The 19,161-nt window shown below is 42.1% G+C and overlaps 1 protein-coding gene across 1 annotated transcript; it reads right to left on the bottom strand.

Moving 5' to 3' along the window:
• Nucleotides 1-865: 865 nt before the first annotated feature.
• LOC114034252 (podoplanin-like) lies at nt 866-11,360 on the bottom strand. The gene is made up of 5 exons (XM_027849849.1): nt 11,348-11,360; nt 11,140-11,225; nt 7,340-7,466; nt 2,111-2,149; nt 866-981 (listed from the first exon to the last, which is right to left on the bottom strand). Exons 1-5 carry the CDS (start codon nt 11,358-11,360, stop codon nt 866-868), a joined length of 381 nt encoding a protein of 126 aa, XP_027705650.1.
• Between the last annotated feature and the right edge of the window lie 7,801 nt (nt 11,361-19,161).

Below are 19,161 nucleotides of genomic sequence, written 5' to 3'. Positions count from 1 at the left end.
TGCAGATTAAATTTTAAAGTGTGTATGCGTACATCCCCCTCCCCCCCAGAACCTGACTTTTCAACATTCATCAGCACACCACTATACTGCTCCATAAATAATGCTTGAGTTCAGGAAGAGTTCAGTAGAAGGCTCAGGGAATGGAGTAACCACCAGACTGTAGGACTGGTGCCTATAGATCAATAACAATAATAATAACTGGCATTCATATTGCGCTTTAAGATTTGCAAAGTACTTTTTATCCAATATCCATTTATATCCATTATCTCATTCAAACCTAACAACACTTCTGTATTTAAGTGGCATATAGATGTACCCTAATTCCTTTCAAGTTTTAGTTTAAAGTAGGACCTCAAAATTGAACAAGCATTTAATGCACGTTCACAAAATGCCTATTTCCTGAACTAAATCTCTTTCTAGATACTTAGAATGATTGTATATACCTTCTAATATTAAAAAATTCAGACACAGCCCAGTGGGAGGCAGAGAGATGGTTCAGATGACCTCCAAACACTACTGATAGGAATGAGGATGATGATGATGATGACGACTGATATCTACTTTGCATTTTAAAGTTTTCAAAACAATCATATATAGATAATTTGATTTTCTCTTCATATCAACCCTCTGAGGTAAGAAAATTACTAAAGGCCTTATTGTTCCTATTTTATAGATTAGAAAACCGAGGCTCAGAGAAGCTAAGGGATTTGCCCAAGGTCATATAACTATGGCCAAATGTCAGGGGCCGGATTTAAAAACAGGTCGCTTCCAAGTCCAAGCCCAGTGTTGTTTCTACTCCAGCTCAAGGCTCTTCTGAAAACCACACTAATCATTCATGTATCATGTCAGTGTATAAGTATTTTACTTACGAGTACCTGCCCGACATTTTCCTCACGACTGCAATGACGATTCCAGCAATGATACCAATGGCGATCACGATTCCCAAAATGATTCCCACCAATGCTATGGTCTCCAAGCCTCCTGATACGGAGAAAAAGAAGCAAGAAAGAAGCGATATTGGTATTTCTTCCAAAACAAGATGGAGAAGGGTAACACCCATGCACTAGGAGTAGTATCTCTACTTTGAGCCAACATTCTAGTCTGAAATGTGGATGAATTTGTACTAAGCTACATATAGAAGGATGGTTGGTTTACAGGTGGCCCCAGCTTATCACAGCAGCAAATTTCCAAAATGTATTACTGTCCTCTCATCACTCATGGATGGATTTAGAATTGGGGCATGATATAATGGCTGACCTTGAGCTATTCTAAACTATCTGGGTACAAACAAGATCCTTATGAAATAGGCTTTTGTCTATTGAGTTTAAGAACATCTTAACATTGCTATTAATTATTAGGAAGAGTTTTTATAGGGCTATTAAAATAATCCTGATTTTCTACTAACCATAAATTGCCATCTTGGGCATCAAAAGCTGATAACCCATCTAGCTTCAGTCTAGCCTTCCAGATTTATTTCACATTATTCCCCTTTATACTCACTCCCTTTTCCATCCAAATGGCTCTACCTGCTGTTCCCCGAACTAAACATTCCCTCCTCATCTCTGGTTTCTGTACCTTTGTTCAGGTCAACCCCATGTCTAGAATGTACTCTCTCCTCACCTCAATCTCCTAGAATTCTGAGCTTATTTTAAGGTTCATCTGCAGTACCAGCTCCTATAGGAAACACTTTTTGGTCTTTAGTAGTCTTTTTTCTCTTGAAATGACTTTGCATTTACCTTTCTGTGCAAATGTTGCATCCCACAATAGAATGTAAGCTCTTTGAGGACAGGTCTCTTTTTTTGTTGGTCTTTGTAGCCTACCATACTTAGCATAAAGTCTTGAACAAGTACAAAGTCTTAAACTGCTTGACTAGCTCTCAATGGATTGATTTGAATTGAATTACTGAATTCATGACTGAGAGATTTAAAAAATCTCCTGATCTATCTTTCAATTAAAAAGCGAACTACCTAGAATTTGCTTTATTTCTTTTTCCCCATTCAATTGATCTTTCTTTCAAAGTTTAAAACTCTCATCCTGCAGGTGTTCTAAAGCTTAGGAATGCAGTTGATGACAAGAAGTGGATGTCTTTGGGTAACTCATTCTAGCCTACCTTTCTCAGTTGCTGTCTCTGTCTCTCCACCCACTTTCTCTGTAAAGAGAGAGATGTAACAACAGAGTGATGTTAGAAAATTTAGTAACTGGGATTTAATCATGATTAGAGGGGAAATTGCTTTGCATAGACTGCAGATTAGGTAAGAGACAACAAAAACAGGAGCAAGAGACATTTGCTAAGAAAAATACAATGATAATTTTAAAAGTATGTTAACGTTCATTACTGGTCTTAATTATTAATGTTTTGAATGTTTAGAAGATTTAGAGATGGAATGAACCTTAGAACATGGGAAGGACATTAGAATGGGAATGTCAGAGCTAAAAGGACCTTTAGAACACATAACAACAAAGGTAGAAAGGACACTCGAACATGAAATGTTAGAGTTGGGACCGCCCCTTGACCATGAAACCTTAGAACTCAGAAGGGACTTTAGAATATAGAATATCAAAGATGGAAGGAACCTAAAAATACAGAATACGATAACATAGAATGTCAGAACTTGAAGGGACCTAAGAATACAGAATGTCAAAACTGTTCTATCTTAAAACATAAAATATCCCAGCAGGGAGGAGCTTAAGAGATTAACTAGCTTAATCCCTTCATTTTCCTCCTTTAAGGTGCCTTTCTAAAAGTTGATAACCCTTTAACTTATGATAACTTGTTTATTCTCAACTGTTTTAGAAAGTAGGACAATCAACCTAGCAGACATTCTATTGTTTGGGGTTTTTTTTTAAGAGCTGAGAAAAAAAAAGACATAGAAGTGATCATTAATTTTCCAAGGTCATACAATATCATTGGTAAATAGGACCTAGAAACTAGGTCGCCTAGGACTCATCACTACTAAACATAAAGAGTTAGTATCACTAATAGAATTCCCACTGTTTGAGGTACTAAGTCCTAAGCTTCCATAGTGGGAGATAAGGGAAACAGATGAGAAAATCTAATCCCTCTCCTTGAGATGTTTAACATAATAACTGACATACAAACAAAAAATTTCAGTTTCCAAAGAATATTACTTGCATTTTCTTGTTTAAGCCTTTTAACCATGCTGTATAAAGCCCTACAAGTGTTATTGCCCCCATTTTACAGATAGAGAAACTGAGGGAGGCTAAGAGGGGTTAAGAGATTTGTCCATGGTCTTACAGCTGGTTACTTGTCAGAGATAGGATTAAAACCTAGGTTTTTCTGACCTTTGTCTCTCTATCTCCATTAGGCAGCTTGATGGCACAATGGACAGAGACCTAGGCCTGGACTCAAGAAGACCTGAGTTCAAATTTCACCTCAGACATTTACTATCTGGGGGACCCTGGACAAGTCACTAAACGTATTTTTTTCTTATTAATTAATTAATTAATTAATTAGATTTTCATATTTAACATTCACTCTCATAAGATTTTGAGTTCTAAAATTCCCCCCCTCCTTTCCTTTCCTCCTCCCTAAGATGGCAGCAATTTGATATAGGTTATATGTGTACAATCATATTAAACATATTTTCACATTAGCCATGTTTCGAAAAAAGAATCAGAACAAAAGGGGAAAACTACAAGAAAGAAAACAAAACAAAACAAAACAAAACAAAATAAAATAGTATGCTTCGATCTGCATTCAGACTCCATAGTTATTTGTCTGGATGTGGATAGCATTTTCCTTCATGAGTCCTTTGGAGTTGTCTTAGATCCTTGCATTGCTGAGAAGAACTTAGTCTATCAAAGTTAGTCATTGCACAGTGTGGCTGTTACTATGTGCAATGTTTTACTGGTTCTGCTCAATTCACTCAGCATCAGTTCATGTAAATCTTTCCAGGTTGTTCTGAAATCTTCCTGCTCATCATTTCTTATGGAACAATAGTATTCCATTACATTCATATGCCACAACTTGTTTAGCCATTCCCCAATTGATGGGCATCCCTTCAATGTCCAATTCTAGGCCACCACAAAAAGAGCTGCTATAAATATTTTTCTACATGTAGGTCCTTTTCCCTTCTTAATGATCTCTTTGGGATACAGAACTAGCAGTAGTATTGCTGAGTCAGAAGGTATGTACAGTTTTATAGCCCTGTGGGCATAGTCCCAAATTGCTCTTTAGAATGGTTGGATCACTTCACAGCTCCACCAACAATGCATTAGTGTTCCAATTTTCCCACATCTTCTCCAACATTTATCATTTTCCTGTTTTGTCATGTTAGTCAATCTGATGATTTGCATTTCTCCAATCAATAGTGATTTAGAGCATTTTTCATATATGTAGCTTTATTATTCATTATTATATATGATATACATATGGCATTATTATTCATTAGAGATAGCTTTACTTTCTACATCTGAAAACTGTCTGTTCATATCCTTTGTCCATTTATCGATTGGGGAATGAAGTCACTTAACTTCTGCCTGCCTTGGCTTCCTCATATGTAACATGGGGATAATAATAGCACCTGCCTCACAGGGTTATTGTGAGGATAAAATGGATAATACTGTAAAGCACTTCATAAATTTTAAAGTGCTATATAAGTGGTTGGCCTGATAGGGGGTGCAGTGGATAGAATGCCAGACCTGGAGTCAGGAATATCTAAGTTCAAATCCAGCCTCAGATACTAGCTTTGTGACCCTGGGTAAGTCACTTAACATTGTTTTCTTCTGTTTCTCATCTGTACAATGAGCTGGAGAAGGAAATGGCAAACCATTCTGGTGTATTTGCCAAGACAATCCCAATGGGATCACAAAGAGTTGGAAAAGACTAAAATGACTGAATAACAGTAACATCTGCCACACATGGTGCCAAGTGTTGGAGATATAAAGAAACGGCCAAGTACTTCAGCATCTTGGCCAAGAATATCCCAATGGGATCACAAAGAGTCGAACACGACTGAAATGACTGAACAACAACACCATATAAATGGCAGCTAGCCATTATTAGATTGGATTTGTAGTCTTAGAGGACTGACCAAGGCTCAAGGTCATTAAGTAATTTACCCAAGGTCATACAGCTGTTTCGAGGCAGAACTTGTATCTAAGTCTTCCAAGTCCAGTATTCTATCCAATGGAGATACTCTCTGGGACTAATCAATGATTTCCGAAAGAGTTTTGTAAAAGTGTTCCTGTGCTGCCTACTTCCTGATGACTGGTGAACCCCAAAGATGCTCAAACTCCCTTTATACTGTCTGAAAATTCTCTAGGATATCTCTTCATGGATTGTGTTTTCCTAATCAGGTTGGTCATGATCATTTTTAGTTTCCCCTTGGCCTCATCATGGAGTAAATCCTTAACATCTCTGTGGGATGAGTTTTCACGTTATTTGCAGATGGGGGAAACAGATTAACCAAGACAGGGTTTCTGCTTTCTGTGAGCCAATGTAAATCCATCAATTTGGTTCCTGCTGCCTATACAAAAGGGAAAGTAAGGATCCTTTAGATTTAGGCTGTCTACACATGGATGGCAGCAGACCTGTTCCCTCCAGAATCTTCAATTGGCCTGAGGAGGTGTGGTCTATCTGAACAATTGACAGAGACCCTGGAGTATCATTATTCCATTCATACCTGAGTGAAGATGGTCTGTGGCCAAGCAACATGAAAGATCGGAGTCAAAATGGGCCAACCTCCATGTACCTAAGAGTGGCTGCCCTGGAACGCACACCTTCTTCAATGCCTCCTCTCAAAAGACCCCAGTTCCCTTTAAGGTTCAGCCCATGTGCCTTTCCCTGCAGAGCAGTGCATCATGCCAGATTTGAAATCAGGAAGACCTAGGCTCAATTCCCAGTTTCTGACACTAGTTGTGTGGCCACGGAGAAGTTGCAACCACTCTGAACTTCAATTTCCTCAACTGTAAAATGGGTATAAATGGTATCTGTAGTTCTGACTTCCCAAGGCTGTTGAGAGGCTCAAATGGGAGAATACATGTAAAGCACTTTGCAGACTTTAATGCTCTATATAAAGGCCAGTCACATTTTTTTTCCGGAAGCTTTTCCTGAGATAGCCTACCCCAAGTTGTTAGTGTTGTCTCTTTCCTCATATTGTTATACTTTTTGAACTGTGATTTCATTGGTCTGTGCAGGAATTGGCAAATTACTGCCCACAGGGCAAATCTATCCTATCTCTTTAAGAATGTTTTTTACATTTTAAAATAAAGTTTTATGTTATTTATTGGTTTGTTTAACTATTCTTAACTCCCAAACAAAAAGAGATGGCTGGATTTGGCCCTCAAACCATAGGATGGCTTGCTGACCCCTAGTCTAGGGAATTTCCAGTGAGAGAATTTCTACCAACAGAAGAGAAAGGGTAGTTGGGGTAGGGAGGATCATTGGACTAGAAAGATACTGAGGTCCTTTCCAATTCTAAAACTACAATCTTATGATCCTATGACTTGGGGTCCATTCTCAGTCCTACCGTTTTCTAACTGAGACCTTGGGAAAAATCACAGCATGTGGAGGGCAGTTTGGTGCTATGAAAGAAAAAAAAAAAGAACCATTAGCTCTGGAATCAGAGTATCTATGTTCAAAGACCAGCTCCTTATTACTTGTATGACCTTAGACAAATCATTTAACCTCTCTGAGCCTCAGTCTCCTCATCTGTAAAATGAGACGGTTGGACTAGATGACCTTGAAGGTCTCTTCCAATTCTTATTCTAGGATTCTTGGGCTTTAGTTTGCTCTTCTATAAAATGGGCATGATCAACCAACAGATGAGCACCTACTATGTGCCGGACACTAGGAATTATACTATCTTAACACCTGAATTGCCTACCTCACAGGGTTGTAGTGAGGATCAAATAGTGGGAGGCAAATTTTTACAAATGAGGAACCTGATGTCTGTCCCATTGGAATAATGATAGGGATATTTTGGTTTTGTCTCTGTATGCCTAGGACCTAGCAAAACATCTTATACATTATTGTTGCTGCTCAGTCATTTCAGTTGTGTCCAACTCTTCGTGACCTCATTTTGGAGTTTTCTTGGCAAAGAAACTTGAGTGGTCTGCCATTTCCTTCTCCAGATCATTTTCCAGATGAGGAAACTGAGGCAAACAGGGTGAAGTGACTTGCCCAGGGTCACACAGCTAGTAAGTGTCTGAGGTTGGATTTGAAATCAGGTCTTCCTGACACCAGGCCTGGCGCTCTGTCCATTGTACCACTCGGCTTCCCTTTACCTATTATAGCAAGTACATAACTGAAGCTTTATAGCAAGTACATAATTGATATTGGGGTTTTTTTTTTCAAACAAATAAACTGGTTTCTTACCGCTAGGATGGTCAGTTATAACCCTGGAGTCCGTGGAGTTCTCTCTGCTGTGGACTGTGGGCTCTGGAGTGGATTTATCATCATCGTATGTTGGGGTGTGGTGGGGTCTTACAGTTCTTGGGGGCAGCTGTGGGGCAGGTGGGAAAACAGGAAAAAGGCCAGTAAGTAGGAGACTTTTGTTTGTACCACTGTTCATGCCTGGGGCCTGAGTTCCACTGACTGTATCACCTCAGCCAGAACTTTCAATGGCATCTATCATCTGTATCACACATCTGCCAGTACAACAATTCTAACAAAAGAACCATTAGCATAAGATTATTTTGTCTTTTCATGATGTTCTTCCTCAGCTAGATTGTAAGCTCCTTGAGGGCAGGGACCGTTGACATTTTGAAAATATCAAGCCAAAGGAAACCGTTTCAGAACATTTCCATTACTACAGGCTTGCTGTCTGTGGAAATGCATCTTGTCTCATAATGCTCAGAGGACAAGACACTTGTAGCATAATCCACAGTATTTGATAACATTTCAGTGGCCTCAAGCTTGGTCTCTGTAAAAGCTAATTTTGTTTGAGAAAACTCAGACCTTTAATCTTGGTCGTGTTCTGTGAGAAATAAAGGTAAACTGAAGCACAAAAAATTATATAAAATGTCAAGTCAACAAACATTTAAGTGCCTACTATGTGCCAGGCACTATGCTAAGTACTAGGGATACAAAGAAGGCAAAAACAGTACCTGGCCTCAAGGAGCTCCCTGTCTAATGAGGGAGACAACATGTAAATTATTATGTATAAACCAACTACTTGCAGGATAAATAGAGGATAATTAACAGAGGAAAGGCACTGGAATTCAGAGGGATTGAGGAAGGCCTCCTTAGAAGGGGGGATTTTAACTGGGACTTGAAGGAAGCCAGGGAAGCCACGAGTAGAAATGAGGAGGGAGAGCATTCCAGGAATGAGGGACAGTGAGGGGAAATGTCTGGAGTCTGGAGATGGAGGATCTTGTTTGAGGAACTGCAAGAAGGCCACGCCTCACTGGATCAGGGTACGAACGGGGTGATGTAAGGCATAAGAAGACTGGAAATGTAGGTAGAGGGGGCAGGAGGTTAGGAAGGGCTTTGAACACCAAATAGAGGATTTTATATTTGATTTTCTCTAGAATACCCACCACCGTACTTTGTACAGAGAAGGGTTCCATTATTTGTTGACCGTTTGAAAGCACTGGGAAGGAGAAATTAAAGGAGTAGGGATCAGAGTCGGAAGGGACCTTCGAGGTCCACCCGATCCAATTTCCTCATTTTATGAATGATGAAACCTGGAAGCCCAGAAAGGCAACTTACGCAAGTTCACATAGGTAATAATAGGTTTAGCAGAGCTAAAATCCTAATCCAGGTTATAGGAATAGGGATGTAAGACTGGAAGGGCCTTCTAGTCTGACCCCTTCATTGACAGATGAATAAACCCAAAGAGAAAATGACTTGCCTAAGGTCACACAGGGAGTAAGTGAAAGAACTGGGTTTTGTACCCAGGTCACAGGATCATGAATTTCAAGCCGGAAAGGACCTCAGAAGTTGTCCTGTCCAACCCCCTCAATTTAAAGGTGAGAAAATCTGGACGCCCAGAGAGGGTAAGTGTTTTGTCTAGGTCACATAGGTAGTAAGTGACGGAGCTGAGATTTGAACTCAGGTCTGCTGACTCCAAAGCCAAGGTTCTCTCCATTGGACCACACATTGATTCTTGAGAGGACTGTTCAGTTTGGAAGGCAGTGGGAGTGTCCTCTCCGTAAAATATGTAAACTCTTGTTGCTCCATCAACCCCATGGGGAGGGCAGAGGTTCTTTGAGCCAACTTGAGATGCCGAGGAATTCAGTGTGGGTTCCAGTTATGCAGCCACGCCAAGGTTACGCAGTGGCTCAGGATAATGTGAAATGTGAACAGTCAAGGACCTCTCTCCCCGAGTTGGACTCAGACGGTAAATCACCAAAGGTAAGCCCTGAAATTTATGGAAGGGCACTGCCCCCCAGGTCCCGCTTTGGATCCACTGGTGGGTGAGAGAAGACTAGGGGTCATGGGCTCACAATTAAACTTAGACCCCTCCCCTTCCCTCCCTAAAGTTCAAAGTCAGTGAATAATTATGGGCAGGAAGAACAAATCACAGCCCCTGGAAAATCCCTTCCGAGCCTGGAACTCCTCTGAGATCTATGCAGATAGTTACCCCAGAATTCCAGAAGTGGAAGGAATCTCGGTGGTCTTCTATTCTACCCCACACACCTGAAAGCAAACCCATCTACAACACAGCCTTTACTTGGCCTCCAAAGAGGAGGAACCTATTAACTCCGAGGCAGCCCATTCTACTTTGGGACAGCCCCATGTCCACACTCAGTGCCTTTCCACAGGCTGTCCCCCAGGCCTGGAATGCACTGTCACCTTTCCCAAGCCTCAGAGGCCCTCTCATCCTTAAGATGGAGCTGAGGCATTACCCATTACATGAAGCCTTTCCTGGTTCACTTCCCTAACTACTAGTGCCCTCCCTCCCAAACGATTTTGTACATATTTGTATTTGTTCATTCAATCAATAGACATTTATTGAGTGCCTACTCTAGGGATGGGGAACCCACGGCCTCGAGGCCACATGTGGCCCTTCAGGTCCTCAATGCTGCCCTTTGACTGAATCCAAACTTCATATTTTGGACTCTGTGTCAAGCACTGTACTAAACAGTGGGGATACAAAAAAAAGGCAAAAGACACCCCTGCCCTCAAAGAGCTTATAATCTAATGGGAGAGACAACATAGAAACAAATATACACAAAGCAAGCTCTGGACAGGATAAATAGGAAATAATTAACAGGGAGAAGGCAGTGGAATGGGGGAAGGCTTCTTGTAGATGGTGGGATTTTAGTTGGGACTTAAAGGAAGCCAGGGAAGTCAGTAGTCAAAATGGAGAAGGTAGAGCATTTAAGGCACGGAAGACAACCAGAGAGAATGTCCTGAGTCAAGGGATGGAGGGTCTTGTCTGTGGAACAGCCAGGAGATGCAGATATACACACATGTATGTATGTATGTATGTATTTATACACAAACACGTGCAAACACACATATAAATGTATATATATATGTATCTATATATGTGTGTGTGTATGTGTGTTTATGTATACTTGTTGGCTCCCCTGGTAAAATGTCAGCTCTTTCTACAGAGGGATTGGTTTATTGGTTCATACCTAGATCGTTAGCACTTAGCACTACACTTGTAGGATGACAGGTGACATTTAAAAAATAGGTGACATAAATAAATGACATAAATGCTGATCGATCGTTGAGAAGTTGTTTTTCTTCCGGCATCAAATCTAAATTTGCCTCCTTGCAATTTTCCCCCACCCTCCTTAGTTTGCCCTCTTGGACTGGAAGGAACAAATATTTTCCTCTTTCTGCTTCACAGTCCTTCATAGGATTTAGATTTGGAAGGGACTTAGAGGCCATAGGGTTCAACCTCTTCATTTTACAGATGAAGAAACTGAGGCAGAGACATTACAGACAGAGAGACTTACCTGTGCCACACAGGTAGCAAGTATGTGAGGGAGGATTTGAAGCCAGGTAGGCCATCCTGACTCCAAGCTCCATGCCCTAGCCGCTAGGCTTTGCTGTCACTCTTCAGATACTGGAAGATAACTCTCTCAACCCCTTCCCCCAAACCCCCTTAGAGAGCCACCCACTTCCTTGCTTTCTAAAATTGCACTTCAACCCAGCCTTCAGCTCCTAGAATTAAGCCTGGCAAGAAAATGAGATGGCATGAGACTGGAGATACCCACCGACGTCGATGCATCATCAGAACCATAAGAATGCCCGTCACTGGAGACTGCTGTGGTCACACCATCTTCTGGTAAGGTTGTGCTGGCTGGAGGAGAAAGACTGAGTCAGAACTCCAAGCTGGTAACTCTCCATTACTCCCTTCTTCTTTGGGGTGTTACATTTCTTTCCAGTCATCTCTTTGGTTTTCTGCTGCTCCAGAGACCTGACCTCCAGACACCATTTCCTCGTACCATTTCCCCAGATACCTGGAGAGCTGCACAGGACTTCAGTATTGCAAAAACCTGTGATTTCCTCAGTGTGGGAACCCCTCCAACAATGCAAATTTCAACCCACTTGTAACTTACAGTCTTAGACAGGTGCTTAAGGCTCAGAAAGGGCAAATGATTGGCTAAGGGCCACACATCTAGAATCTCAGCCTGAGTCTTCCTGACTGAAGGGCCCACTCCCTATTACTACTATGCTGTATGACCACTCAGATAATACTACTATTCATTCATTGAGTCATTCATTCATCTATCTACTTGTTTGTTCATTTATTTATGTTCATTCATTTATATATGTATCTATTTATGTGGCATAGTGCATAGAGCATTGAGCTTAGAGTCTGGACAACTGGGCTCAAATTTTACCCATGATTCTTATTAGCTTCATGACTCCTAGCTTTTCTGGGCCTAAGGCACTTTCCATCAAACTTTTCTACTAGGCTACAGATGTGTTACTATGATCTGCGTACCCACTGACTCTATGTCTTTTTTCCTTCTTTCTTTCCTTCCTCCCTTCTTTTTTTCTCCCTCCCTCCCTTCCTTCCTTCTTTCCTCCCTTTCTTTTTTCTCCCTCTCTTCCTTCCTTCCTCTCTTCTTTTCTTCTTCCCCTTTTATATTCTTTTCTCTCTCTCTTTCTAGGAAAATCACAGGATCATAGGATAAGAATTTCAGAGACCAATTCACTCTTTTACAGAGGAGGAAACTGAGGCAGAAAGAAGTCAGGTATCATGCTCAAAGTTACACATGTAGGGTTGGGAGTTGGTCCTCTAACTCCAAACCCAGCATCCTTTCCAATGTACCACACACACTGTCTACGATTGTAAACTAAGCATCCTATTTCACAGATGAGAACAGAGTGGAATGGATCTGTAGTATACTAAATGGTGTCTCCTACCCACCCTGCTGTTTCGTGGCCCTGGTTTCCTGTTCTTGTTCCCACAGAGGTTGCTGTTCGTCCTTCATTCTTGAAGAGGACCAAGACATCAGGAAGGTGATGCCATGACATGCAAGTGAATTGGACTGAAGTGAGGCAGGGCTATGCAAAGTCACCAGCCTCACTTTCTCCTCCGGAGCCATCTGGATCCAGTGGCCAGACATGGATCAGGAAGACTGGAGATGGCCCCGGATGCAGTGGGAAATGACCTTGGCTCCAATCACCACTGCTTGACCTGTGCACATGCCTTATTGCCTCCCACATACCAGAGCTAAGCACTCTTGGCTCCCTTCCCATCCGAGCAAGGAATCTGCCTCCCTCTAGGGGCACCAGGCTCCCTGCTTACCTCCTGTTGACTCCATCTGCCCCAAATCTCCCTCTCAGACAGAGCTGTCACCAGGGTGGAGTGACTGGAGCCTTTCCCAGGGCTCCAGATTGGGGTGGGGTGTACTTCCTTCCCATGTAAGTTCTCTGGGCCAGAGTCTCAAAGCCTCTCTGTCCTTGACCAGTTCAGAGCCACCCTGTACTACAGCCCACCTTCCCTTGTCCAGCCTCAGTTGTCCTCCACCAAGAGTCCATCAGCATTACTGGCACCCATTTCCTGGGCCCTGAATGTCAGCTTTTTCAGGGAAGGGACTGTTTCTACCTTTTCTTTTGGTATCCCCAGTTCTTAGTACTGTTTCTAATACGTTCAATAAATGTCTGTTTGACTGCCTACTATTACATCTTCTTCTCCCTGTGACATTTTCCCTCCTCTCATCCCACTTGAAAACCAATGGGCTGCCCTCTTTTCTGACCAAACTGTACTGCAACTGTGTCTTGGGTTCCCACCTCATATCTTTCCCAGCCTTCATCCGTGACTTTGCGTTGTATCCTCATATCATTTGCTTTGTATTCTCATGTCAGCTGAATTTGCTCAGCACAGGAATTCCTAGCTATGGTTCTACCTTCAAATCAATGAAATTCAATGTGCATTTATTAAGCACCTACTATGTGCTAAGTTCTGGGGATGCAGACAAAAATTAAATCGTCCCTGTTCTTAAGGAACTTATGTCTTACTGGGAGAAAACATCACCCTTTGGCTTTGGCTTTTCATCGCCTCCATTTGGAGTGACCTTGGTGCCTGGCATGGAAGGCGTGGATCCTCTTGGGTAGCTCTCCTCCCATGCACGGGGGAGAAAAGTGAGAACCTAGCCACCCAGTGACTCTGTACTTAGAAATCACAGGCAAGTCTGCTAAGCCCTGCTGAGTAATGATGGATGACTTGTCCTGGTCTTTGAAAGGCAATATGGCACAGTGGATGGGGCCCTGGACTTGAAGACCTGAGTTAAAATCTCACCTCCCCTTGACTGTGTGACCGTGGGCAAGTCACTTTAGTGTCTTTATCAGTATAATGAGGGACTTGGATTTCATTGCCTTCAAGGTCCCTTCCTGCCTTAAATCAGTGATTCCACAACTTCAAGACAAACATATGTGCCCACTTGAAGAGTTAACAGTCTGACTCATGAGCCCCAGCCCCGTCCCCTGGCATGGGGTAGGGTTCCCGAAGTCCCATGACCAAAGCATCTTGCAAAACAGGAGAGAAACCACGTGCCTTTGCGGGGAGGAGAAGGGGGCAGTTTGGAGATCTCTATGAGTCATGGAAGAGCAGCTGGGCTCTGAGACTGTTAGCACCTCTGTCTGTTGAAAGACATCTTTTTCTTCCCCTCTGCTTCCCTTATAAATATGCTCACAGACAGCCAAGCCCAAGACTAGAACTAATAAATATTTGATTGGAACTTTTCTGGCAGCATAGGAACAAAGTCTCTGGCGTCCTCCCCGTTTCTGCTTTTCATTCTGCATTCGATGCTCTAAATCCCTATCCCTGAAGATGGATAGCATGGGATAAGGCGTCTGGGCATGTGGGCTTATTTGTAGTCTCTGAGGGGGAAGGGTTTCACTAGGAGCCATAGTCAAATCATTGTTGGACCCCAGGGATGGCTTCCCTCCTCTCCCCTCCCCCACCCCCATTCACTGGAGGTCAAGGTTTGGCTGCTGGAAGGATTGATGGGGGCTATTGAAGACAAATGTCGAGTGGAGCTGTGTGCTTGGGGGAGGAGGGGAGGAGAATAGCTCCTTGGCAGACAAGGACCCTTTATTAAGGAGCCAAGCATCTCGTCGCCCTCCTTTTCAGAACTAGAGTTCTGAAGCTGTCATGCCAAACAATGCATTTTTTTAAGTAGTTTCTGGAGCTATTCTGTATTGATTCTGAGACTTGCTTGTCAGCTCCCAAATAGCATGGAAACATCAATAGAAATGTGCACATTTATAGAAATATACACAGATAAATAGGCATATATGTAAATATACATATATATATACATATACATACACACATCCATATATATATATATATATATATGGAAAATCAGCACAGCTAGGCAGTGCCATGTTTTAAAAAACCCTCAAACTTGGAATCTTGAACTTGGGATCACCAGACTCAAGTTTGAAGCCTGGCTCTTACCACTTACTCCCTGTATGAGCTTGAGAAAGTCTCTTTATCTCCCTGGCACCTCAGTTTCTTAATCTGAAAAATGAGGGGATTAGACTAGCTGACCTCTGAGTTTCCTTCCAGTCTTAGAACCCTATGAGCCCTAGTTGATAAAATGCTGGACTCAGAGTCAGAAAAGCCTGGGTTTGGTTGAATTTGTTACATACTAACAAAACAAAACAAAATTAAACAAAACAAAATCCCAACAACAGCAAGCTATACACAACAGATAAACAGATTTGAGGTTCCAAATACAACAACTCTCTTTTTCTATTCTTTGTATGTGGAAATGTTCATGTTTGTTGGGATTTGTCAAATTTGGAATAACAAGAAATGAAAATTAAAATCTTGGAAAAAAAAACAAACCCCAAGTTTGTATCTTGTCTCTGATGCCTGCTGGCTATATAACCACCAAAAAGTCACCTTACCATCTCAGGTGATCAGTTTCCTCAAAGGAGGCAGTGTGCTGCTACAGAAACACCACTGAATCTGAATTCAGAGAACCTATGTCTGAATCCTGGCTCAGCAGTTTGCTACCTATGTGATGATGGGAAGTGGTTTTAGCCTCTCGGGAACTGAGTTTCTTCATCTGTAAAATGAAGGACTTCTAAGAGCCCTCTGTCCTCTGAATCTAGGCTCCTAAGGTAATAAACGTAAAGTGGAAAATACTTTGCAAACCTTTAGGCACTATATAAATGTGAACTATTACGACACAACACTGTTTCTCATATAAGTATAGCATATCACATGTACTAGACACATACATAAGAGTAGTGAATATAAATGCACACATACTTATACATGTGCATGTGCATACACAAGCCTATACATGTGCGCACACACTGCAATATATCTAGATATGTGTACAAATTTACACATACATACCTATCTATACACACATACACATGTATCTAGATGCCTACTTACACACATGTATCTAAATATACGCATACTCCCACAAGCCTACATACATATGCATATGACATACCATACATGTATGTAAACATAAACATACACACATGCATTTTAAATTCCAATATAGAATGGAGCAGGTTACTATGCTGGGAGCTCTGGTGTTTCTCTCTGTCCTTCCCCCTCCTATAACCTGCTTAGTAAAGAACTTCAACTCCGGATAGACAAAAGCAAGGTCCTGAATGACAGACAGGATCAGGGGGCATTTCTTTTGTCTCCATGACCTCCCTTTCTCTCAGCTTCATGGGAAAGTTGCTCTTAATGAGAGATCCCATCCCATTCCTCAATGATAATAGTCCCTGTTGTCCCAGAATTAGAGGTTCCTGCTGAGCCACAGCTGTTGGATTTCAGCCTGCCTTCCCATCTTTTTCCTCTCCATTGGGGAGTGTGGGTTATGTACTGGAGCTTTCGTGCTCAAAACCGTTTTCCTTCTCAAAACAAAACTAGTAGCTGTGGATGTTTCTAAGAACACTGACCCCCAATGCCAAGCTGGGTATGCACACATTAGCCTCCAAGGTCCATCTAGCCCATTCTAGCTTTCCCATGCCCAACTCAGTCTCCTTGCATATTGGTGAGATCTCACGGCAATTTCCCAGCATGGGCCCAATCTCTTTACTTAAGTTGTAATTTCAAACCAGTGATTATTCTCATGAGTTCGGGGCCAACTTTACTCTTGGTCTACCTATAATGTGATAGATTATAAGCTCTTTGATAGCAAGACCTGTTTCATTTCTGTTTTGAGACCCCAGTGCTTGCACAGTGATTAACAGATGTTTTAGGATTATTGGATCTCAGAGTCCCAGATCTAAAGCTGGATGGGCTCAGAAATCATCTAATTCACCCCCCCCCCCCATTTTGAAAACGAAGTTCAGGGTTCAGGGATGTGAAGATACTTGTCCAAGGTCAAACATGTAGTAATTGTCAGAATTTCAACCCAGACCCTTAGAATCCAAATTTAACACATTTTCCACCATGCTACCTCCTTTGTTGAAATGAAGATGAAATATGTTTTTATAGAAAAACTGTTAGGGACAAACATGATCATGGGGGGAAGGGATGTTTGAGAACAAACTTTTCTAATACTTTAGCAAACCTTTATTTGCATTTATATATTAATTAAGAATAACTGATCTGTTCACTAAAATAAGTCCCTGAAGACCTCTGCTTGGAAGCCTTGTTACCTAAGCTTACATTACTGTATGTCCTTGAAAGTAATCACACTTCATTTCTTGAATATTTTCCATAGTCCAGGCTGATTACTAATTCAACTGACCATCCTCTGGATTACAGTACTGGAAATCACGCTAGACTAGGAGTCAGAAGATCTAGGTTTGAGGTCAAGCTCTGATTCTTATTGGTTGTGTAACTCCAGACAAACCATTTAACTACTCTAATCCTCAGTCTCTTGTTAGTAAAATGGAGACCATAATATTTGTATTACCCATCTCACTCTGTTATGAAGGAGGCACTTTCTATATCATAAATGTTATTATCCTCAGCCCTTCCATTAACTTTCTGTATGACATTGGACAAATCACTTCCCCATTCAGTACACCATTTTCCCAAGGAAAATGGACTTAGATGATGTCTAATGTCCCTCCTGGTTCTGACATGAGGAAATGCACCCTGGACAGAGCACTGCACTTGGACTCAAGAAGATCTAGGTTCCGATTCCAACTCACACGCTTCTTCCCTGGGTGACTCTGGGTAAATCATGGCACTTCCATGGGCCTCAATTTCCCCTTCTGTAAATGAAGGGCTTAGATTAGATGACATCTCAGGTCCCTTTCAGCTCCAAATCTATGATCCTAAAAGGAGGGTCCAGACATTTTTACTCCTTGAGTAGCATCAGGAATTCAATCTCTAAGTACTTAACCTTTTCTGTGTCATGGACCCCTTTGAAAGTCTGGAGAACTCTCTTCTCAGAGCAACATTTTTAAACGCATAGAGTTACAACGGAAACCAATTATATCGGAACATTCTTATAAAACATGTTTTTTAAGTTCGTGGACCCCAGCTTAAGAACACTTGCTCAAGGACAAAATAACACATACTGGGGAAGCAAGAGTCAGCACAGTGGAAAGACCACTGGATTTGGAGTCAGGAAGCCTGATTTTGAATCCTGCCTTTGACACATACATGCTATGTGATCACAAACCACTCACTAAACCTCTCTGGGCATCAATTCTGTAAAATGCAGGTGAGGGTTAGATTAAATAATTTATGGAGTCCCTTGTAGCTCAAAATCTATAATCATGTAAATCAATTAATCTTTCCAGGCATCAGTTTCCCCATCTGTAAAATGAGGGGGTTGGATTAGCTGGCCTCTGAGGTCCCTTCTATCTCTAAATCTATGATTCTGTAAGTCAATTAATTTCCTCTGCCTCAGTTTCCTCATCTGTAAAATGAAGGGGTTGGACCAGATCCCCCTGAGATCTCTTCCAGATCTAAACTGGTATTAGTGCATGTTTAATTCTTATATCCTCTTGGAAGAATACTTTAAGAATTCCCCTTCCTGTTTGGGCCATGTTCTATTTTCATGTCTAGATGCTCTCAAACTTGCCTGGAGCTCATAAGAAGTCTCACTGCTGCGTCCAGCTGTTGTTTTGAAGCGAACTTGGTCTGGACGAGGGCCTGCCTTCATCTCCTAAGTCCCAACCCTCCTGACACAGGAGCCGTCTTTCAGGCTGAGGATCAAGATGAAGTTGACTTTGCCCAGGGTGCTCAGGATCGCTCCCTTGGACACAACAGCACCCTCTTTGTCAGCTTCTGCCTGGGCTGCTTCCAGCCCCTCTGGTCTTTCCTCAATACAGGCCCCTTTTCTCCTACCTCTCAGAACTTGACAGTTGGTTGGATCAGTAAGGGGTGGCTGCAGGGCTCACAGCAGCCCAGGAAGAGAACATGGAGAAAAGGGGTACATAGGACAAGGGGGGGTCAAGCAGGCAGGGCCCTAAATCTTTTCTGGGCACCTTCAAAGCATGCTTGCCTCAATGTTGGCACTGCAGCTACTTCTGAAGACTTGACAACAGGTTGGCAGGGAGCTGCATGGTACAGTAACTGAACCTGTTCCGGGAGTCAAGGGAACTGGGCTCCAGGGCTGCCTCTGCCACTAACTCAGTGTGATCTGGGACAATTAATTGCCCCTGATTGCTGCATTCTCTGGTCCTCAATATAATGTAAAGTCAGGGAGGAAAGGTTGGAACAGATGATCTTCAAGGTCTCTGCAAGTTCTGATATCCTGTATTCTAAGGCCCTCCCAGCTCTGACATCCTGTATTCTAAGGCCCTTCCCAGCTCTGACATTGTGTTCTAAGGGCCCTCCC

The sequence above is a fragment of the Vombatus ursinus genome, unplaced genomic scaffold (assembly GCF_900497805.2).
Source record: "Vombatus ursinus unplaced genomic scaffold, bare-nosed wombat genome assembly UNPS02008787.1, whole genome shotgun sequence".
Taxonomy (NCBI): Eukaryota; Metazoa; Chordata; class Mammalia; order Diprotodontia; family Vombatidae; genus Vombatus; species Vombatus ursinus.
Note: the sequence above shows the minus strand (reverse complement) of the source record. Positions and strands in the feature narration are given on the sequence as shown.